At 38.7% G+C, this 23760-nt stretch overlaps 1 protein-coding gene and 1 long non-coding RNA gene across 4 annotated transcripts in view; one reads left to right on the forward strand and one right to left on the reverse strand.

The window, feature by feature from the left end:
* PCSK5 (proprotein convertase subtilisin/kexin type 5) overlaps positions 1-23760 on the forward strand; it is a 336184-nt gene that overhangs the window by 125035 nt on the left and 187389 nt on the right. For all 3 annotated transcript variants that reach the window (XM_075931728.2, XM_025178860.3, XM_075931730.2), the window contains 2 exons: positions 8115-8203; positions 14143-14315. In XM_075931728.2, coding sequence (XP_075787843.2) covers positions 8115-8203; positions 14143-14315 — 262 coding nt within the window. The remainder of the gene's footprint in view (positions 1-8114; positions 8204-14142; positions 14316-23760) is intronic.
* LOC112543823 (uncharacterized) lies at positions 951-12280 on the reverse strand. Its single transcript, XR_003087077.3, has 3 exons — positions 11859-12280; positions 2036-2244; positions 951-1472 (listed from the first exon to the last, which is right to left on the reverse strand). It is a non-coding gene; the product is annotated as an uncharacterized LOC112543823 (long non-coding RNA).

Consider the following 23760-nt stretch of genomic DNA (forward strand, 5'->3'; position numbering starts at 1 on the left):
TGTTCCCATGAATGTTGATAGAGAATTGTCCAAGTGCTCCACTCCAGAAAATGGATGCCAATCAATTTTTGGCTTCTGATCTTTTCCCTGGAAGACATCCGCTCCCTACCTTTGGAGTCTTGCATGTATATAACTGTAGCTCTCAGTGGACCATATAAGGATACATTCTGGTTCCTACTGAAAATGGTAAAGACTATAACTTGTTTCTTTCTGTATGCTTTTCTCTGCTGCATTGCACCTTGTCAATAAAAGTTGACTCATATACAGTATTATTCAGAATATAACTAATAGATTAAGCCATTCATTCCAGCTGACTGACAGCATAGCTATAGGTATAATTCTGCTTCTGATCCCAGTTTGTTGTTATCTGGGGGGGAAGGGGGGACGGGGGATGGATTTCTTCAGGATATCTAGTATATCTCATAGTCTGGGTTGTTACAGGCTGCTCTTTCCCTACTACATCACAACATTTAGCAATTTATATGTAAGCTGATTTCTCCTTCTCATAGTTGTACAATTTAATGTACTGTGTGTTAACTTCTTCTACTGCTTCCTGCAATTTCAATGCCTATATAGCATGTCCAATCAGATACTGTATCATCAGATATGTAACACTGCATGGAAACAGTTAATGTGCCATGTTTACTCCCTTTACACTTCCATTACAACTCCCAGGACTGGAATGTTTGGAATACCTATTTACTTTGTTTTACATAACTGTGAATATTTACCAGATAAGCTTCTAACCTCCTCTTACTCTGTTTTTCTGAATTCAGTGAGTCATTTTTACTCTTTTATTCTCATTATCTGGAAATAATCAAAGGGAAACTGTATCCTGAATCAAGTGCCAGTATCTGAATTCAGCAGCTCTTCTTCCTACATTAACAAGGAAACAGAAAAGAAATAAAAGGAAATCTGATTTTCTGGATCTTTTTTATTTTTTTCCCTGGTATTTTTAAATACATTCTCTGCCACTTTATTTTTCTTCTTTATTAAAATCCCAAGAGAAAGTAGAGCCTATGCAATTTTTTCAGTATCTTCATTTATTTATTTGACCTGGAGCTAATCTTGAATAACAACAGACAGGCTCTTAAAACATATTTCGTTATCTGAGAAAGTAGATTCCTGTAGGTTCTAAATCCATCCCAGACACCATTTGGGCAGAGTGAGTGGCGAGAATTATCCTCCCCCCCCCCTTCCCCACCTCCCCAAGTACTATTATGAGTTATCCGGCACATAATGTTAGGTGCCACATTGCTGATGCTTTCATTAGAAAACAAAAATCTTGAAATGTTGGAGGTAGGTTCAGCTATTGCCAAGCAAATTCTTCTGGTTCTTTTAACGTACCAGAGCAGTAGAGATACAGATTTTTCCTCTTACCAGTTTGCAAAGCAGCATTGGCTGAAATTTTGGTTTCAGCCCCCTTCTCTTGTCCATCATTTTCTTTTTAATCAAGGAGAACTTGTTCTATGCTGGAGATGAAAATAAAGCTCAATATTTGTTAGAAATCTGAAATAACCTACCAAAATAATTGAGACTATTAAGATCAAATGGAAGAACGCTGATTGCTAAATAAGGCTGAAAAATTAGAGTCCAGTTGTGTCTGAAGCAGAGTTTATGAAATGACTGCCTCACTGCAGACACAGAGAATCTTGACAGGAAACATGGTGAGATTGTCTTTGCTGGCTAGTTGGACGTGACTGCCAGCACGGGTAGTGCTCTATCTAATTCCATCCATTGAGGTACTTCTCTGGAATGCACCATCTCAATATCTGAGCACCACACAGTCATTAATACATTTACTTTCACAGCACCCCCAGAAGAAAGGTAATTATTACTACCAGGGCCATCCTTACCCGTATGCAGAATATGCAGCTGCATAGCACACCTGAAAATTTGGGGCAGGACTGGGTCTTAATGTCCACCCAGCTGCCTCTTCTTATCCCAGTAATGCATAGGGCCCCATAAATCCTAAGGATAGACTGATTGCTACTCTAGTTTTATAGATGGAAAACTGAAATACAGAGAGACTTACCTAAGATCACACACTTTGGCAGAGAGAGAACTGAATCCAAGTTAACCAAGTTCCAGTTTAATACTCTTGTTACAGGACTACCGTTGTGTATGGAAAACTTCTTGTGAACTTCTTGGCAGAAGAGGTGTGCTAAGCTGGCTTTGCTCAGTCTCTGTCTTCTCTTACTTTGAGAGCTTTTCTGCTCCTTTAACTTGCATTTGTGCTCCATCCTACAGTGAATGAGAGCACAGGGGAGTAGGACAGTCAAATGTAAATAGTTGAGAAGAATTAAATACAAAAACTCAAGAACCTTTGAGATATTTGCACTGGATTATACTTTGATCACCACTAGAATAAGGTAAACTCTTCATAGCAAACTGGGTAGTCTGACAAACTTAGTTACTGTCTCTTATTTCTAAATATTCATTAATAGGCTTTCATTTTGAAATATTTATTTGTTGGATTTATTAGACAAATGATTTATGTAACCATATTTCAGCCTACAGTATCAATTGTTCCCAAATTTTTCATTACACCTAATACTTTGAATGTTCACTGTTTGCACTGGTGATCGGTTACTGTTGGTTCTTGTTCTGTTTTGTTTTTTTATTGGAACAAAATGGTTAGGAATATCTTTTTACAGTACTCACCTAACTGAATTCTGAACTGTGAGATTGCTGAATAAATTCACTATAGATTTGTTAATTACCATTCTAAACAACTGATACAACTTTAATGTAAATCTTGAGGGCATGACAAATTCTCTGATTCAGGGATGTGCAATTTTCTACACAATTTTATTCCAATCAGTTGTATTAGGCATCTGACTGCATACTGGCGAAGTAACTCAGGGTATGTCTACACTACCACCCTAGTTCGAACTAGGGTGGTAATGTAGGCAACTGGAGTTGCAAATGAAGCCCAGGATTTGAATTTCCTGGGCTTCATTTGCATAAAGCTGGGCGCCGCCATTTTTAAATGTCCGCTAGTGCGGACTCCGTGCCGCGCAGCTATACTACCTAGCGGCACGGAGTCCGCACTAGCGGACATTTAAAAATGGCGGCACGCGGCTTTATGCAAATGAAGCCCGGGAAATTCAAATCCCGGGCTTCATTTGCAACTCCGGTTGCCTACATTACCACCCTAGTTCGAACTAGGGTGGTAGTGTAGACATACCCTCAATGATCAAAGATGGTCTCTTTAGAATACACCTCTACACAGTGGTCAGTTCTGTGAATTGTTAGCAATAGTCAGGATACCTTTCAGCATTTAACATGCTTCTGCTATGAAGCTTCTGGGATATCACCTTTATAAAGCAAGCAGAAGTGAAATATGACTGTAGGCAACAAAAAGAAAAGATATTCAGGTCAAGCAGGACTGTTGAAAGTCTGAAAACAATACATATGCTTGTATATTATTCAGCGGGACTTCATTGTCCTGGTGTCTCTTGGCTTCATAGAATGCATCTTCATTTTAATCTTGGTTACCTCTCACAATCAAAAATGCTATTGGCATAGGAGGGAAAAGGGGAGGAGGAAAGGGGATCTAAATGGTGAAAAAATCATGTATTGTCCTGGCAGCCAGGGGAAGAGAACTAGGACAGGACAGAGCTGTCACACCACAGCCTGGCCCTCCCTCATGGCCAGAGAGAGAGCCGGGGCTGCTCATCCCCAAAGAGGGAGGTTCGTGAGTGTAGTGAGAAGGGAGTGCTGCCTCCTAGGATAAGTATATATGTGCACGCGCGCACGCACACACACACACACACACACACACACACAGAGTAAATGGAAAATAATGGTGCTCTGTGATAACTTGGGTGGTTAACCATAGATTCCAATAGGATGGCTACTTTTTACTTTTGGACACTTGAGTACAATTCAGATGAGATACTTTTGTACTTTTACTCATGTAGTTTTCCAGAATAATACTTTGACTTTTACTTAATTCATTTTTTTCAAAGTAACAGTACTTTTACTCAAGTAACTTTTTTGGGGTACTTTTTCCACCACTGACCAATACAGATACATGCTAAGAAAAGCTTTTAGGAGTGTGCTACTTCTAGACAAGAGAGGGCTTTGTTGCCTAGTAAATAGAAAGACTTCTGCAAGACCTTTGAAAGTGCTGCTTCTGGCCTACCTTCTTCACTTTAGACTTGTAATTTGGGCTTGTTACATATATGATTATCAAATCTGGATGATTACTATATCATCATAATAACAAATGCACACTAGTCTCACTACTATTGAAGTCAATGGACATTTTGACACTGACTTCAATGACAGAAAGATCAAACTCTATAAATTGAGTAATGGTGTGTGTGAGTAAGAGAAGGACGGCAAAGGAAAGTGCATGGTTATTTGATATGAACTGAGCTCAGGATACAGAGCTGTCCCTCATGGCACAGCCAGGCTTTCTGATCCTGTGATGCCTCCAATTCAGTATATACCTGGAGCATCCTACTACCCAATTCCTGTTCACATTGAGAAATGTAGCATGTGTAGGAGTTATGAATGTTCCATCCCTTTTCTTATAAAAAAGATATTTTTGCAAGTTCTCCCTACTAGTTGAAAAGACTGCAGAAAGTAATAAGTCCAGCTTTAATTAAGGTCTTCCCAAGTAAATTTTGACATGTTTCTGGCTCATCATTAATGACAAACAAACAAGCAAACTTTCTTCATATAGAAACGCAACAGAAAGGAGGAGGAAAGGAGCAAACTGATTATTGCTGGTAGGTTTTCTTTGGCAATCTGGGTTCTAGCTATCTCAGACAAAATATATAGTGATAAAAGAACTCAGCCAGCTGCACGTACAGATCCATGGAAAAAATTCAACGCAAACACATAACATTTAGCAAAGCCTAAGCAATTGAAAAGTGGATCTTTTAATGGACATTGTAAAATGTCGATGCCAGCTCTGCCTATAATAAACTGGGAGGAGGTTGGTTTGAAATTTGATAGCTTCCTCTCTTTGTTTGAATGCTGCTGAACTTATACCATTTTGACTGGGTTTTTCCTCACTCTTATTTATAAATTAACAACAGATAAAGCTTATTTTCTTATTTCTAGGTACCATACCTGTTTGTAGATTGGCAAAATATATCATAACCAAGATTTCCTTCATTCTTTCATTCTGCAGCACTACATCATCTTGACATTAACACAAAGGACAAGTGCAAAACCTTTTTAGCCAAGCATCTCTGTAAAGTGCCATTTAAAAGCCTGGGAACTTGTTTCTCTCCATTATAAACTATAAAAGGAGCCAAGAAAATGAAGTGCAGACCCTTGAAAGTTTCTCAAGGCATGTCTCTGTAGGATGTCAGACATATGTTTTTCTGGGACTGCACCAACATCCTAGTGGGATGGTGGGTAAATGTTTTGTATAATGCAAACGTTCAATAAAGGAATCCTTTGTTGTCATTTGCAGAATATGCATTAATGTAGGCCTGAACCTAGGTGTCTTCCTAACTGGTGCACCTAGTGTATTGTCTTCATTCAGTATGTGTGTGGTTTGAAATTTTTCTGAGTGCACGCACAGTAGAAATGTATGTAAAGTTTCAAAACAATCTTAATCAAATTTCAGATATCTGTTTCACTATTTTAAGTCTGTGGAAATAGTACAGGAATTTGTGCACTGTTGAGGCACAAATTGTTTCAGAGATAAGACGAGTCAAAATACTGCTGGGGAAATCTGAAAATGAAAAACAGAACTTTTAAAAATGCATATAATTGCAAATCCCTATGTGATTTACTCCAGGCTTGGGGGTGGAAATATCTTAGGATGAAATGTGATGTCAAATTTGGCTATGTCTAGAGTGCAGAATTTTTCCGGGATACCGGAAAGATTTCTGAAAAAACAGGCACGTTCTTTTGGCATCCCTGTATTCCTCGTTTTATGAGGAATAAGGGATCTTCCAAAAGAGGAGGTTTTGCGAACATTTGGCCCTGTATTGATGGGCCAAATGTTGGAAAAGCCTCTTCCAAAAATCCAAGCAGAAAAAGGTATGCAAATTGCTGTCACAATTTGCGTATCTTTTTCCAGGAAAAAAAAACCTCACAGTGTAGACATAGCCTCTGAGGTAGTTTGGTTTTAATGACGTTGAAAATCAGAGTTCTAAAGAAAAAAAAAACATTAAGTTTGGGGGGATGTTATGATCTAATTTGGTGAGTTATAAATAAGCTAATAAATGACTTGGTGAGAGGATTCTAATTCTGATATCTTGATCCACCATTAAGGTTAATCAGCATTTACCTTATTACTATGGTCTCCTGAGTAAAGTTGATACTCATCTCATACAAATATAGTTTATCAGTTGCATGAGAAATTAATGACACCCTTTGACATTTCTTAGAGGTTATTATTGTAATTTTATGCATATTTTTTCTTTGTTCACCACTGTCTTTGTTTCCTAGTTTCATCTCTTTATTCATCTTTTTTAAATTTATGAAACATAATTGTACCCCAGTATTCAGTATTTTAAATAATTTTTATGTTATTAGGCTCTCAAAGTTCTAGGCAAAATTTCACTTTATTACAATATATAGTTTATAAGACCTTCTGATGATTGTATACATTCAAACGATCTATTACAAAGCATTTCTGTGTGTATTTTCTGATTTTTACATGATCTATGGGGGAAGCATATTAAGGAATTAACTCTAAAATATGAAGACAAGAATAATCAAATACATTTATTTTAAAGTAGCAGCTCTTGAAAATATTACTTGCAATGTTTTCAGATTTTCAGAATGTATATAATCTCAGTAACTGAAGGTTTATCAATAATCATTTATCATGGTAGACTATGGGAATGATCTGTATGTATTTTTGACATCTTTACTACTCTATTTATTCCACCTTTCTTGACCAAATAAACTGGTTGCTTTGTCTCAGTTTTCCCAGCTAAATGTCTCAAAAGGCAGGAAGTATGTATCTAGGACACAAAAAATCCCCTCCTTTAGCAGTGTAAATCAGGAACAACGTCACTGAAATCACTGGTCTAATACCAATGTTAAAAAAAAGATTTTTGCTCAATGCCTATAGCATAGTCACCAGTATTGCTTGAAATTTATCCTTCATCTTCCAAATCTCCTATGTGTACAGGTCTGTCTACCACAAGCTTTGCAACATTGACTCAGCTCCACCTTTTCTGAAATCCTCACAGAGGCCCTCATCTATTTTTTATTTGATTTTTAGAACTTCCTTCTCTGTGGCCTTCTCAAGCCCCCTAACTTTCCCATATAGCTCCACATTATCAACATTCTCTTTCCTACTCTCTATTTTCTAATACTTCTTCATTTCTTTCTTCATCTGCTCCATTTTATTTTTCATTTAAGCTCTGTGACTGTATTACTTAATGTTGCAAAGCATTAGGATAAGATTCACCTATGGAATATACTCTGAGAAACAAAGTTGTGTTACAGTATATTGTATTGTAACAGTCACAAGATTTGAGCATGGCAGGCACTGTGAGTTGAACAAAGCCATCCTGACTGGCTGCCTGCTGAGAATGCATCATGTAAGTAGTGTGGAAAAGAAAATGCCCATAGCACTGTTTGCATGCCACCTATCTGCCGACAAATGCAATACAGAACTCTGTTCTTAGTTGGGTCTGCACCAAGTTGCAAAATTTGTTCCAATCAGATTTGTCCAAATGCTTTTTAAAGATAATACAGCTTCCTCTTTGACATGTATAAGGCCCTCACTAAATTACCAACATAATGCCTGACATCATAGGTTATTCATCAATTAAATGTGTGTGTGAGAGAGAGAGAGACACACTTGTGGCTAAAGAATCTGCATTGAAGAATTTAAAGACAATCATAACGGTGATAAAATAGTGTTTTAGTGGGAGAGATGGGATTTATGCAATAACTGTTGTAACAGACCAAAGAGCCTTAAGAAATTATCAAACACAAATATGATCATTTTACATCTCACATATGCCCTAGAGGCTGGGCTCATATAGTAACATCTCACACAATCACCAAGATACATTTTTTTTATCTGACAATGAGCAAGATCAAAATCTTTAAACACTGACAATCTGCATTTTAGTGGGCAAATGTTATGTGCTTCAAAAAAATGTCTGTTCTGCCTGCAGGCATGGAACTCGTTGCGCTGGAGAAGTGGCAGCCATTGCAAACAACTCACACTGCACAGTAGGAATTGCCTTTAATGCCAAGATCGGAGGTACGTGAAACATTATTATCCCAAGTACAGTTTCTACATGGTGACACGTGGGAACCTTTTTCAACATGAAGTAGAAATGTGTTTGCCTAACAATGTTAGCTGTGTTGATAGGTAAATGCTTCTGAAATGGATATAGTTAAATACAGTTACTGGAAAGCCTTTTGTATGGTACTTCAGAACTGCTCTCCATAGCTCTTTAAATATGCATAGAAAATTAAGAAGCAAGAATTCTGATTAAAATATTGAACAACCCAGAGTTCTCACAAACTTACTATGTGTTTTTGGGCAAGTCACTTACTCTCTGTCTGTCTGTGTTATTGGGACTTTTCACAACGTCTGTTATTAGGATCATAATTACCCACCTCAGAGACCTGTTATGAAGATCTTTTTTATAGTGTTTGTAAAGCACTTTGAGATCCTCTGATAAAAGTACTAAATGACAATGTTTAAATCCTCCATTCAGGGGCAGATGACGGTTTTGGGGTGCCCTGGGCAACATTGTTTTGCGGGGCCCCGGGCAACATACTTCCGCGGGGCTCCCCCTTTGCCATGGTGCATGCGCAGTGACGCCATGCGCATGCGCGGGGCTTTCTGAAGCACGGGGCCCTGCCCTATATCCGCCCCTGCCTCCATTAATAAGTCAGGTTTGACTGCATATAAAGACTTACGTTTGTGATTTTGGTGTACCATATTAGTTATATTCAAAAAGAGGCAGTGTTCTCTAGTGACTAAAGCACTGGGCAAGGACTGTGTAAATTTGGCATCTATTCTCAGCTCTGCCATTGGCCATGTGGGACAGATCATTTCACCTCCCCAAGCCTAAGTTTCTCTTGCTCTAAAATGGAGCTAATATTGATTTCCTTTTTAAGGCACTATGAGACCTAATGTTATATGAGAGATGGGTATTATGACTATTACATCTTAAAAATACATGAATCTATCTATAAAGAAATAATTTGCCACTCTGATGTGTGGTACCATCACCTTCTCTTCTGTCTGTTCTTCAAAGAGGTACATTATTAATAATTATTCATATTTTAACCACTGAGGTTCAAAGTACAATAAAGTAAAGTAAAAATATTCACCGGTGTTACTAAAATGGATGCATAACAACATTTTTTAAAGTATTAAGGAGGGGCAAGAACAACATTGGCATCTAATGTGACCCAAGAAATACATCCCTGCATGTATAGCAGGAAAATGAAAGTCCCCCGTGTTCTTGGTAAAAGATGTGGAGTGTTTTCCCATCCAACTCATCAAGACACTCTCCCAAGAAAAAAAAAAGAGTTTGTCAGGCCACATCTCCCTAATGACTTTTTTGAATGAGCTAGAACATGATTATCCCCCACTGCCCAGCTTTTGTTCCATTATAGGGAAGGTACAGAGCAGACTGCTGCTAACTCTTAGTTCCTCACTGATCAGGAGGGGATTGTTCTTCCATTGTCAGGAATATTTCTCTTATTACTATAGCTTAGAGGCAGGGAAGGTCTTGGAAGTCTCCCCCCTCCTCAAAAGAAGAATCATGAAGCCTCCATCCAGCAAGAGAAAGACATGAATTTGTTTGGGTCTGCCTGGTTTGATTGATGAAATATGAGAAATGGGTAAGCGCAAGGGAAAAAAGAAACTTGTCCCAAGGCTATATTGGAGTTATGGTGAGTGGAGTGTGGGAAAAAATTGTATACAGGACACATGGGATTAACTATGTGTGAGGGAGAAGGGACAAACATACTGAAAGTTAATGGTAGAGGTTGCACCAGAATAATGTGATTATTTCTTAAAAAGTATTACTATGGTGGATGAATGAGGTTTGAACCAGTTTGTTTGTGTGGTTGATTGGTTGGTTTGGGAGATGGCCATTTTTGAGGTTGACCCAGGGGTGGGTGGGTAGATGGAATTTAGTATATGTAAATAAACTGTACAAAGAATAACAAAATTAGGCAACCTTTGGACTTCTAAAATGTTCACTAGTAATCAACCTTAAACAATGATACAGACATTTTGTGAAGACATAACAGAAATGAGTTGTATCAAATACTATTTCTTGAGTAAAGGGGGAGAAATGCTGAATGTGTCCCCCATCCCATGTAACCATTAACATTCTCACCCTGATTAGAAGAAAGACCACAGCTGTACAAAGTGCGCAAAATGTCAGGGAAACTGGGATTAACCAGCTGTGGTGAATGAAGTAACTCCTCAGCATATTGGTACAAATTTAAACATGTGCACAATGCTGTACTTTTCTGACATAGGTGCACAAATCAAGAATGTGCATATGCATATGGACTTCAGTCCAACAAAACACTTGGTATTTGCCTAACTTTAAACATGTGTATTAGCGCTTTGTTTGATTGTGGTGCTAGTTACTGAGAAAACATTTCTTGCTTCCTAACCATGGCATGTGATCAGAGTATGCCCTAAAGAATAAGACTGCATTATAGTCATTTATTCCATTCACTTGTTCACAGTCTAAGCCATTTCAATAGATTTTTTTAAACCGTGGCTGCTTAATTAAGACATGTTTCAGTTCTTGTAATATAGTGCGAAGATACTATCTATGTTTCTGTTGGTGAACAGACCTGTGCATTGGAATACTGTTCAAAAACTATTCAGCACTTTGCATTTGATGAAACCATAGGGACATTGAAAGAAAGGAGATGCTTTGTCCCTTCTTTCTTCAGAAAACAACAGTGTTTTCAGATTCATTAACTGGTGATTCTCTGTCCTACAATAGAGGCCATCTGGGAATGCAGAAGTGTAAAATGGTGATATTTAACCCACCGTGGAGATGTGCTCTGTTCTTGGGAATACTAGAGGGAGAGCTGAGAAAAGTTATTGCACCAAAGAAAATAAAAGCTTTCATCTGAATAGCTGTGGAGAAGGAAGAAAAATATATTACTCAATCAAGAGACCAGGAAAGGCTGGCCACCTCCTTCCTGTAGATACTGTGAGACTTTCTTCGGCATGGCAATGCTGGATATTAAAGGCATTCTTAAGCATCATGAATGTGTTTAGTGCTGCAGGGCAGCCCCAATGAATTCAGCCATGTTAGCAGAACTATAACTCGTTTCAAACATTGTTTAAAACTAATTCAGGCTACTGTGATTTAAACAGGTGTTAGCTGGCCAGAGAGTGAGAGTGGGGAGACAGCCACATCAAAACGAATTTTAATAATTTCGCTCTGGACTAGAAACCAAACTCATCCTTTGTTGTGCAAGTCCACTGACAAGTGAAGGCAGAGCCACATCCAAAATGTTTAGAATGTGATAGGGGCTGCCATGAGTATGTTTCTTAAACACTGTTTGAAAAATGGTTATCTGCCCTAGCCAGGCAAACCATGTTACATTTGAAACCATATTAAACCAAACCAGTGTTCAGGTAACCGCTTCATTTCCTGTGTAGATGAGGATTTAAAGAGCCTCTTTTGGTCTCTTATACCCTCCTTAGAGACACACCTGTTGTCTTGGTATGAATTTGGCTAGAGGGCAATATTCCCGACCTCAGCCAGAACATGATCCCTGGGCCCAAGAGAGGTAGAGAGGAAAGAAAGGCAACTGGAAAAAAAATCCTTTTCATGAGATTCTATCAGCAGAAGAGCCACTATTAATGATGTTTGTGATGGAAAGTCATTTACAATATATCCACAGGTAATGCTCACCTGTTTTCCAAGTGCTTTGACCTCTTCCTCTCTTTTATCCATTCACACCAGAAACGGTGACCATAAAACAGATCAGGGAACAATTTCCTAGGAAACCTCATTCTCCTCTCTCAACAGTTCAAATAAGGAGTAAATCTGCTGACATCATTGAACCTGTGCTGACAGGAGACCATGAGAGTGAGATCAGAATCTGGATCAGTTCTTTTGCTGGTTGGAAGATAATTCTTGTGTAGAACTCATACATTGTGCCCATAGTTCTTACTCCTGTTAGCTATCGCTGAGCCTCTCCTAGCTGAGCCAAGGAATGCGAGTATTTGAATGTTTGCCAGTGGCTTTCTACAGCACTCATATATAGCAAGTTACCACCTACAGGGTTTTGAGCTTTCTCTGTTTGCTATAAGAAGGAACGCGCTAGCTGCTTGTTGTTGTTTCTGCCTTATTGTGGCAGTTGCAGAGCATCTGTGGGGATTTGGGTGCTTAGTTATTTGGCTGGGCTTGAGTCCTGATGGGAAAGCAGTTATACTAAATTATGGCAGAACAGATGTAGATTGTCTTCAACTGACAAGGAATTTATTCAGCTGTTCCTTTAAGCTTAAGTGAGGCACTGATTAAAAACAAATATCGGAAAGGAAAACTTGCTTTCACTTAATTTTCACATGCTTGTTAGAAGTTTGTGCTGATTAAAATTCCACTGATATTTTGACATTTATCACAAATATTTGGAAAAGTTTAAAGAATTCTGAATTGTTTAGTGGACAGTCTGGAAATTAAGTCGGCTAATTGCCTTTGGGGTAGTTATAATGCTATCATCACAAGCAAAAACCATTCTGTGATGGGGCAAAAAATTAACAACTAATGCACTAGTTTAAAAATGAAGTAACAATTTAAAATAGCTAATGGCGGGTTCATTGATAAAAGTGATATTTTATCTCTAAATATGGGGAAAAAGAGACTAGTGCACATTCCATGACCCTTGGCAATCTGTTTTTGTATTTTGCCATTGTAATATTAACATTACAAATGTAGTCAGTTCTTTCAGATACTAAGGATAGATCTGGGTTTTATAATTCACTGTCATTAGTAAAGCATGTTGCATTGTTTTAGTAACAAGTGAAATTCTCTTCTGTTTCTTTTATGTTCTGTTTAAATATAGTACACCTTTTGTTGTTTTAGTCTGGAGCCAAATATATTGATATGCCTGAAAGAATGAGAACACACCTTCTACCCCTCATTAACTTTTTAAGATTGCTTGGGAGGAAAAATAAAACCTGAGATTAACAATGTTGTTTAAACAGCTTTTTTATGAAGATCTTTATGAGATCACTGTTTGGACAAGTTCTTTATCGTACAGATTCTGAGGCGTTTTTGTGTGAATTTAGAAATATGATCACTTCTCAGATTCAGATAAATTAGAATGCAAAAAAATAGATGCTCTATCGGCAAACCAATCTATATACTTTGGAAACTAAGGCCTTGGAATTTAATTCAGTGCAAATTCATGAACAGAGCTTTGTGTTCTTATAATTAAAATATTTAAATTTGATTAATAATAATGTTCCTTTTAAGTGGGAAAAGACTTCAGATATGCTAATTGTGGACATTAACATAAACATATTCGATCTAATAAAGTTACATACTAAGTCTTATTTAAAAATGAAAATCTTTAATCAGATGTCACATTGACTTGAAGGTTATCCTCTCATTGCTTCTACTTACTAAGGCATGTGAAAGTTTTGAACTAGCATCAAGTGGTTGCTCCCTCAAGATTAAATTATATTGTGATCTTTGGATTTCAGCAAGAATATTTATTTAAAATCCCCAAATATTCTCAGTTTACAGCCTTCAGCCGATTTTATCACGTTTTCACAAAACACCGGGCTGTCAAATGAATATCCACATTACAAACAAGGGTCCTTAAGTTTGTGAAATACTACTGTTTACTGAGGATTGGATCTTGTGACCCCTTATTTATGCATAACTGCCATTGGCATACAACTGTTAATAAAACTGCATTTCAGAATTAAGTTTTATGTACTTTCTTTTATTTTTAAATGAAAAATATAAATGTTCTCAAGTTGAAATAATATTTTTAATGTTTTCCCCAGAATTTAAGTTTTTGAGCACAGATGTTTCCTAACGCTCAAGAGAAACAGACTTTACAATTCTTACAATCAATAAGAACATAAGGACTGTAATCCACAAAGACTAGCTTTTCACATAGCAGTTTTTCAACTGTGCTTCATTAGTCTTAATTCTCACATTCACTACCTCTCTTGTTTTGAAGGAGTGAGGATGCTGGATGGTGATGTTACAGACATGGTGGAAGCAAAGTCTCTCAGCCTGAATCCACAACATATACACATCTACAGTGCCAGCTGGGGTCCTGATGATGATGGCAAGACTGTGGATGGACCTGCTTCTCTAGCACGTCAGGCCTTTGAGAATGGCATCAGAACGGTGGGTTTAAAAAACACTATGTCATGGAATCATTCTGCGTGGATGCATGTGTACAAGCTAGGGAAAAGTAAGGCTCTCAAGATACACTGCTGATAAGAAGCATAGCTTTGTTTAAAGAGAAAATAGCACTCAAACCTCTATCCCCTCCTGAGAATTAGATCAATGGCTCTTAACTTTTCCAGATGACTGTACCCTTTCGGGCATCTGATTTATCTTGCATTTCCCCAAGTTTCACCGCACTTAAAAACTACTTGCTTATAAAATCAAACATAAAATACATAAAATACGTCTATACTGCGGAGCTATTTCAGGATACCAGAAATATCCCGAAATAGCTATTCCGCGTCTTTTGTGCAAGCCCATTATATTGAAATAAAACAGGCTTCCTATTCCAGCATCCCTGTAAACCTCATTCCATGAGGAGTAAGGGATGTTTCAGAATAGCACTCTACTTTCAAAATAAGCTATTTTGAAATTAACACAAAATAAGCAACGCAGTCTGCATAGCTTAAATTACGTGGCTTATTTCAAGCTACGGGTGCAGTGTAGATGCACCCCTACTGAAAAATTGCTTACTTTCTTATTTGTACCATATAATTATAAAATAAAAATATTGTATTTACATTTCAGTAAATAGAGAAGTATAAATAGGTAATTTCTGTATGAAATTTCAGTTATAACTTCTTTGCTAGTGCTTTTTAAGTAGCCGGTTGGAACCTAGGCAAATATCTAGATGAGCTGATGTCCCTTGGAAGCAGAGATGTCCCTAGGAGGATGTGGGGCTTGGAAAAATCCTCCCCACCTACGCTCCACCCCACCTTTTCTTGCCCCTACCCACCGTCAACCCTTCTTCCACAACTGCTCCATCCCCTCCCCAACCTTCTTTCCACCCCTTCCCACAAACCCCCTCCCCCGAGTGATGCCGGGACTGTGTCATTTGGCTTTCTGTCATCATCAGTGAGTGAGATGGTGGGCCCAACTTCTGCTTCTGGAGCAGTCTCCCCACTAATCTCCCATGCCACCCTGGGCCCCATGTTTCCACATCCCCTGGAAGTGCAGTGCCCCTCAAAGCACGGGCCCTGAGGCAGTTGCCTTGAACCATCCAATAGATGGGATGGCTCTGCCTGGAAGACCTCTTCATACTCCCAGGCAGTTTTGTATTCCCGGTTGAGAACCACTATATGAAAACCATATTAAAATTGTAAACTTGAAGGTCTGACCACTTCGTGGATGTAGTGAGGGACTTTCTAGCAAAAATGACAACTGGCTCTAGATCAGCACAAAATATTTCTTTAAAATGATCGTCAGACCATTTGATTGTTCATTCCATTGTTGAAATACACAATACTGGGGACCAAATTCAGAAAGTGCAACTAATATTTAAGTCAATGAAGGTTGTAACCACTTTCACTAGGACTGAATTTAGCAAAATATAATTAGTAATCACTGTGGAGCATTTGTGCTCATGCAACAATAAAAGACTGTCTTTGCCTTGAACAGCTCGCATTAATTTAATATGCAACAGCAGTTGGTCATAGCGAAAACAAGTGGGAGTGTGTGAGGGAGTCTGATAGTAACAATTATAAGAACATGTAGATGCCTAGAATATCTGTATGCACTACTAGAGGATTTCAAGTCATAAGATGTAAAACACAACATAAAATTGGTATTAGTAATCCCTCCTGGGTACTTGCCTAATATTGAGCACAAGATGGGAGCCAGGAATTCTCCAGTTCTAATCCTAGCTGTGCCTTGGGCAAGTCACTGAAATCGTCTGTTTCAGTTTACCTTTCTGTAAAATGGGGATTCTGCTGGCTTACCTGTCAGACAGGAATGTTGTAATGAAATATTAGTTAGTACCTATTAAGCTCTTCACTGATGGAAAGCCCTATATGCATACTGAATATTATGATTATTTAATATAAAGGAAATGCCACTGACAAAACTAGTTTTAATTAACCCTAAGACCTGCTGAAATGTAACATGATTGATTTTTTTCAGCAACTGATAGTTCCATTCCATTCAGTTCTGATAGGCACGTGTGCAGCGTATCATGCTTTTACTTAAAGCAGTATATGCAATATAAGGGCCCCCTCAGACAAAGTTCTTATCTGCATACTTAGCTTTAAGCAGGCGAGTAGTTCCAGTGACATTAGTGGCTTAATGTTAAGCACATGATTACATTTTTGCTGGGCCGGGGCCTAAAACAGCTGTGATCTGGATAATCATAATCCTTAAAACTATGGCAACTGTTACAGCACCACCTAATGTATCAAAACACACCTCCACTGCTGCTCCCCATGCACCATCACTTCTCCATTCAAGTGAAATGTCAGCACTTTATCAAAGTTCCATCACATTCTTCTACTATTTGACAATGATGGCAGTAGACAACAGCAACAAAGCCTCTGAGGGAAGCCAGTGGAACTGCAGGAAGGGGAAGAAATATCTGAATGAAATAAGAAATTGTGTGTGCATAAGAGCAGCATTTCACTGAGGTAATACAATCACAAAAAGTTTATTTCCACTCGTATATTAGAACAACACAGATATTCATTTGCTCTTCATGAGTCTGATCTTCATCTGGCATAAATCTTCAGTGAAGTTAACATGCTATTGACTATTTCCATTATAGTACAACATCATTTGACTTGTTTCACATAGGTAGCAGCACAAAAGAGAATTTAAATTCACTGTACAGTTATAAATGGATCAATTTATAGGAAGAGTGTGTGTATTTATGCTGAAGATATTTTTTAAATTTTAGAATTAAGAATTTGAAAGTATCTTATCACCAGATCCCTGCACTGACAGCAGCATATGGACACTGTACAGCCAGCCAGCGCAAGCATGCATAGCAGTGTAGACAGTGAAACACAGCTTAGATGAGTAGCGTGCCCTACATGTCTATACCTAGAGTACATACTTTACACAGTTCTCTACATGGCTAGGCAGTGCCTTCAACAATGATAGTGCTATTTCTAGCCATATGGTGTTCCGCTGCTTCCTTGCTACCAGAGCTTTCCCCTCTGCAGTGAAAAGTTCTGTCAATGGGAAAAGCTTCAGCAGTGAGAAAAGGCTCTGGTAGGGGGGAAGGTGGAAAGGCTTCAGCAGCAGGAAGGCAGTGTGGAAAGGCTAGAGTCTTTCACTGCTCCATACTGCTGTGACGTGTGGCTAGCTGTGGTGTGTAGTTACACGTACGCTACACGTCACCATACGTGTAGCCAAAGCTCAAAGTGGCTCAAAGTGACACATATGGTTCTGTTTCTGTGTCTTGTTGCTTTCCATATCAGATGCATTTACTTTAGAAACATAAAGATATTATTGCTAATGGCCAGCCCTGCACACACAGTCTGGCCTCTGAAATTGAAATGAGCTTTTCCCATCTTCCACATCCTCACTAGTAAATAATGACTCTGCAAAAGGTCCGAAAAAGTTCCCTGCTAACATGAACAAAAGTCTAGTGTCTTCCAGTTGTGCCCCGAAAGACAACTCTGAGCCTTCAATAGGTCTTCAAAAGTATGGGTCAGTCAAAACCAATTTTGTTCATGTTTCACTGTAAGAAATAAATTCCAGTTAAACCTATTGTTGTCTCTATGGATGTATCTAGACTACGCTAAACTTTCAAAAAAGCCATGTTTTTCAAAGGAAAAGCAGCTTGTCAACAAACGGGAGGGTTCACTGACAAAACCGTCTCAATTACTTTCACTTCAGAAAGTGCTGCTTTCGAAAGTGAGCTCGAAAGGAGATTAGCAAATTCCTACAGAATTTTCATATCCTCTTTCGAAAGTCTAGTGTAGTCTAGATATGCCCTATAGGTCTAATAGGAAGAAGGGGCAGTACATATCTACTTTTGTCACTAAAATCCGCAGATATGTCTGAATGAATGAAACAGATCTGTTGAGTTAAAAGTGGTTGAAAGAGTGTGTGTACTGTCTCTTTAAAATTAGCAGAGGCTAGTCAGGATAGCTTTATAGAATGCCCTCAGGCAGAAGCTCTATAGTGAGTCAGAGATGCTGTTTTCCTTATTCTGTTTAATATCCTTACATCTTTGGTGTTTGAAATTGCTTTGTACATTGAAATATGACAATCTTGATTTTATAAGGTGATTTTTTAGATCACAAGGTTTGAACAAATTACTAGTTAGGAACAATGCCAAATCCTCTGATTTACAAAAGCACTCATAATAATTGTGCAAGCAAAGGTAGGCTGGCAACTACACACACAATTTTGCACACAGATCATGGCCTTTATTGTTAAAAATACTGGTCCTAGACAAAAATAACAAATGGTCCGGTAGCACTTTATAAACGAACAAAACAAAGTTCTACCAGACCATTTGTGGGTTTTTTTCTGTACAGGCTAACTCAGCTACCCCCTGAAGCTTCTGATCCTAGACAGTCACTACAGCAATGAATCGCTGATACAGGAATATGGTGGCACTGGGAAAGATGGCAGATTTGTTTTTCAGATGCATGTAGCAGATCTGGACATGAATTCTGTGTTAGTCCTCTCTCCCCATGCTTGCATTAACATCAATGGAAGATGTGCCTGGGAGGGCTATTGAGGCAAGATCCTTTAACTGAGTCTGAGAGGAAACAGTGCACAATATGTTTATTTAAGAAAATTACAGGTGCTGCTGAATAATGATTTTGATTAAAATGTAATTAAACTGAATGATCCTTCTTTGTTGAACTTACAAAACAAAAGGGAAATGGGAATGTCTTTTCAAGAATCACCACCTCTTATTCCGGCCACGTAGATGATGATTTTTGAAAACATATCCAAATTTTCTTTAGTTTGTATTATTCCAATTAAAAAAAACTCACATGGGGTGTTTCAGAATTTTTTTAAAAATCTACTCGGCTAATTTGCTTACCCATTCTAAATCCTATAGAAAGTAGCAAAGATAAATAAGTGTATATTTTTCAGAGTTCCCATAGGGACAGAACAACATTTGAGAAATTGAAAGAAGACAAATGTGGTTTTTTTTAAATGACATGAAGTAATAACAAATGTTTAAAAAAATGAAAATCTCAGAAAGAAATTAAATGTGTTGTACAGCTGCTGTGCAAGATCAGGATAAAGAATGGAGAAGGGGAAAAATTGAAAACTAGTCTCAAGCACTATGATTTTATGCCATCTCTATGTTTGTTTGTGTAATTCTATTATCCTTAATTAAGTTCTTGAATCTAATGAGTATTATCGCCCTTGGAGAGTTTGCTTTCAAATTGTATTAATTTCAAATGGCAAAGTTATCTTGGCATCATACTTTAAAATAGCAAGGGATTCTTTTCTTGGAAATGTTATACGCACAAGTATTGTAGTAGCTAATGTGGAAAACTGCATCCATTCAAAAGGTCTGTGTTTTAAATGCCAGTGTCTAACAAATAATAGATTTAATAACCTGAAAAAGCTATTCTAGTACAATTGCACAATTCAGTTTTAGATGCAATATAAAGTTTAGATCGATATGTTTAAGAGTAATTTTTTTGAAGAAAAGACTATACGAGAGTATATGACATGTCAACACTATACAAATATACAGGCTTATTTATTATAGTAAAATGCGAGTTCTGGACAAACCATGAAATAAGCTTTTCCTCTTTCTTGTATGGGGGAGGGGACTCCAAATGTGTAAAAGATTAATAGATTTTAGGGACAAAAGGATCCATTAGATCAGGAGTGGGGAACGTAAGTCCCAGGGGCCGGATGCGGCCCCAGGTTTGCCTGATTTTGGCTCCTGAGGCTCAGGGTCCTCCCTTCAGCATCGGGGAGCCTGTACTGGTGCTCCAGTCCCCCTACTTCTCACTTGTGTGTGGCCCCTGACTGATTTTTCTGCGGGTCAGTGGCCCCTGACCCCAAAAAGGTCCCCCACCCCTGCCTTAGATCATTTAGACTGACTTCGCCATATACCACAGACCTTTTGTTAAATCATGTTAAGAGATAGTTCTCTGATATAGATTTTTCCACACAAGCATGTTTGTAATAATGTAGATATAAGAAAGCATAAAGCCGTTGATACAACAAGTAATCATGACTTTAAATTATTCTGCTTGTTCCTGGGCAGACACCATAGCTATATTTCTGGAGAATGGTGGCTGTGCTTGGCATTCAAAGAGCCAGTGTTCTAGGCTGTGAAAATGAGCAGCCAGCTTCACTTGTTGTCCGTTATTTGTTTTGCATCACCTGTTCTGTATACACATGAGCTGTGCTACAGCTGTGGCAGATCAGGTCATCCTTACAGTAATATAATAGAGGAGGAGGACACAGCGAAATCTAAATCAGCATCTTTGGGTTTTTGCCTGCATGTCAGAACAGTGGCCTTCATTTTGTTCCCGCTACACTATGTTGTTAGTGTTTGGACAGAAGCCAAAATGTGTGATGGACGTTAATGATCTGATGTTGTGCTGCTGCACTTCTTGTGAGAACTCGGCTTGGTGCCTCCCCTTCCATCATCACTGCCCCTTTTCATCTCTCTCGCTTCACCAACTTTGGCTACAGAGCATGGCACTCATATAAGGCTCTCATACAGCCACTGAACAGCCCTCAAACTCAAGTGCAAGCATTTGGAAGAGGGAATTACATATGAATTTGTTTCTATTAAAAATGATGCCAGGAAATCCAAATTGTTGGACTTTTTCATTTTAACTTTATTGGCATCTTTTTCATCAGAGTGTATAATGCTATTATTCCATCCATCCTACTATATGGAGCAGAGACTCGGATGGCCACAAGAAGAGAAACTAGTTGGTCTCCACCCCTGAAATGAAGATGCGGAGATGGTAAAGTGATTGGACAGTCCATGATAAAAAACAAAAGGAGGTTGTAAGGCGCCTAATGCAGGTTGTCCTAATTGAAAATAAGTTCAGGGAGGCTAGGCTATAATGGTATGGACATGACCAGTGGAGCCCTCAGAGTTCTATTGGTAGGAAGATCCTTGCAGTGATTGTGGAACGAGGCCAAAGAAGACTATATATCAGTGTATTTAAGGGTACGTCTAGACTACAGGGTTTTGTCGACAGAATTTTTGTCGATAGATACTGTCAACAAAGCTTCTGTCGACAAAGAGCGTCTAGACTACATTCAGTTCTGTCGACAAAGCAAACTGCTTTGTCGACAAAACCCTGTAGTCTAGACACAACCCTACATGCAATAACACCTTCTGTCGACAGAACTCTGTCGACAGAAGGCGTTATGCCTCGTAAAATGAGGTTTACCAGCATCTACAAAACTGCTGAGTTCTGTCGACGTTATGTCGACAGAACTCAGCGGTAGTATAGACACAGGTATAGTTTTGTCGACAAAAGTCCACTTTTGTCGACAAAACTCTGTAGTCTAGACACACCCGTAGAGAGACCAATTGGTCTAACAACCAGGCATACAATCGTGAATTTTGGGAAAAGGCAATAAAAGTTGCCAAACCTGAATAGGGAAGTGGTAAGGAAAAAAAAAAGATGATTTCACTGTTGGAATGCAATGTAGATAGTGCATAAGTGTTTAAGCAGAGGGGTTGATGCAAGTGTTAAAGAGAATAACAGACTGTTCTTAAATATATTTTAAAATATTAGCGTCTTCTGTCATCATAATTCTCATGGTTTAAAGAACAACACAACTGTTGTTGACAGAAAATGTTCATTCTGTTGCAAATTTGCACTGAAAATACAATATTATTCTGTTTCTATAGAATTTCAACCAAGCATCTCAAAAGCACACTACAAAAAATGACTCTTTTCCCATTGTACAGATGAAGAAATTGAGGCACAGAGAGGTTAAGGCCACATCTTTTATGTGCATACTTGCTTTATTTGTCTATAATTTGGGTTTGAGCAAGTACATACCTGTATACGTGCAAATCCCAAGTTGTACGTCTGCATAAGAGTAATATGCAGGCAAGTTGGACACGCACTAAAGTTCACACATACATGGTCAAAAATGATTTGCCCACCGTCATTCAGTCTGTTAGCCCCCCCTTCATTAGTCACTCAACTAAGCACAGAAATTTTCTGTTACAGGTTTTGTGTAGCCCCATGACTGTGGCATGTGAATAAATAACTTTTTTTTTCTTCTTCCTGATTTTGAGTGGAAAATGAAGAGCTTCTGATTTTCAATGGATTGTGTTGGTTGTTCACACAAGAGAAATGATACTTCTGGCAGTTCCTTTTGAAAGACAGGCTAACTGTGTACAGCATCGTGATGTTTGTTTTAATGTCATAACCAGGGCTTGATAAAGTATTGAATCTACTCACCCATGGCGAGTAGATTTCAGCCGGGCGTCCTGTTCATTTGCGGTGCACGCATACGCAATGCAGGTCTTGAGCATGCGCAGTGCGGGGCTGGCGAGCGGCTTTTGCCACCGTTCGTCAAGCCCTGGTCATAACGATAACTTCCTGATACCGTAAGACAATATCAATGGCCTACATCATTTGTATAGATTCATAGATTTTTAGGGCAAGACGAGATAATTGCTTAGCATATGGGTCATTAAACTGACCTCCACTGCACAGCATTACATGGACCTGGCATATATCCCCATACCACACTAGAGGTATGTCTACACTACCACCCTAGTTCGAACTAGGGTGGTAATGTAGGCAACCGGAGTTGCAAATGAAGCCCGGGATTTGAATTTCCCGGGCTTCATTTGCATCTTGCCGGGCGCCGCCATTCTTAAATGTCTGCTAATGCGGACTCCGAGCCGCACGGCTACACGCGGCACGGACTAGGTAGTTCGGACGAGGCTTCCTATTCCGAACTACCGTTTCACGAGGAGTAATGGTAGTTCGGAATAGGAAGCCTAGTCTGAACTACCTAGTCCATGCCGCGTGTAGCCGCGCGGCTCGGAGTCCGCACTAGCGGACATTTAAGAATGGTGGCGCCCAGCAAGATACAAATGAAGCCCGGGAAATTCAAATCCTGGGCTTCATTTGCAACTCCAGTTGCCTACATTACCACCCTAGTTCAAAGTAGGATGGTAGTGTAGAAATGCCCTATGTGTCTTGGATAAACAGAATGGAATGTGCTTCTTTAGCCTTTCATTCTTGGAGCTCTTTTATGAATCTTTTCCAAGTTTCTCAATATCCTTTTTTAAAGTTTGGACAATAGAATAGGACACAGTATTCAGTATTAGTGAGCCCAATTACTGAAATACTAACGTAATTCTGCTTTCCTATTCCTCCTAGAGAATCTTCAGTTTACACATCAGTTTAACATCAGGTTAGATCTCAGCTGTTGACTTGCATGGGAGATCATGTTCAATTAGTTATCCACCTGGACCCCCTCAATCCCTTTTAGTGTCACTGATTTCCAAACTGCAGTAGTCAAAACAAATCTTTGTCTCTAATGTATGTAGCTGTGTTAAAGAATGCATTCTAGGACATTTGAATGATTTTGTAAGATTATCTTGTACTAGATGTGCTCTAGTCTTTTCTAAATTAAGACTGCC

Source organism: Pelodiscus sinensis, chromosome 6, assembly GCF_052426305.1.
Source record: "Pelodiscus sinensis isolate ZL-2025 chromosome 6, ASM5242630v1, whole genome shotgun sequence".
Classification (NCBI taxonomy): Eukaryota; Metazoa; Chordata; order Testudines; family Trionychidae; genus Pelodiscus; species Pelodiscus sinensis.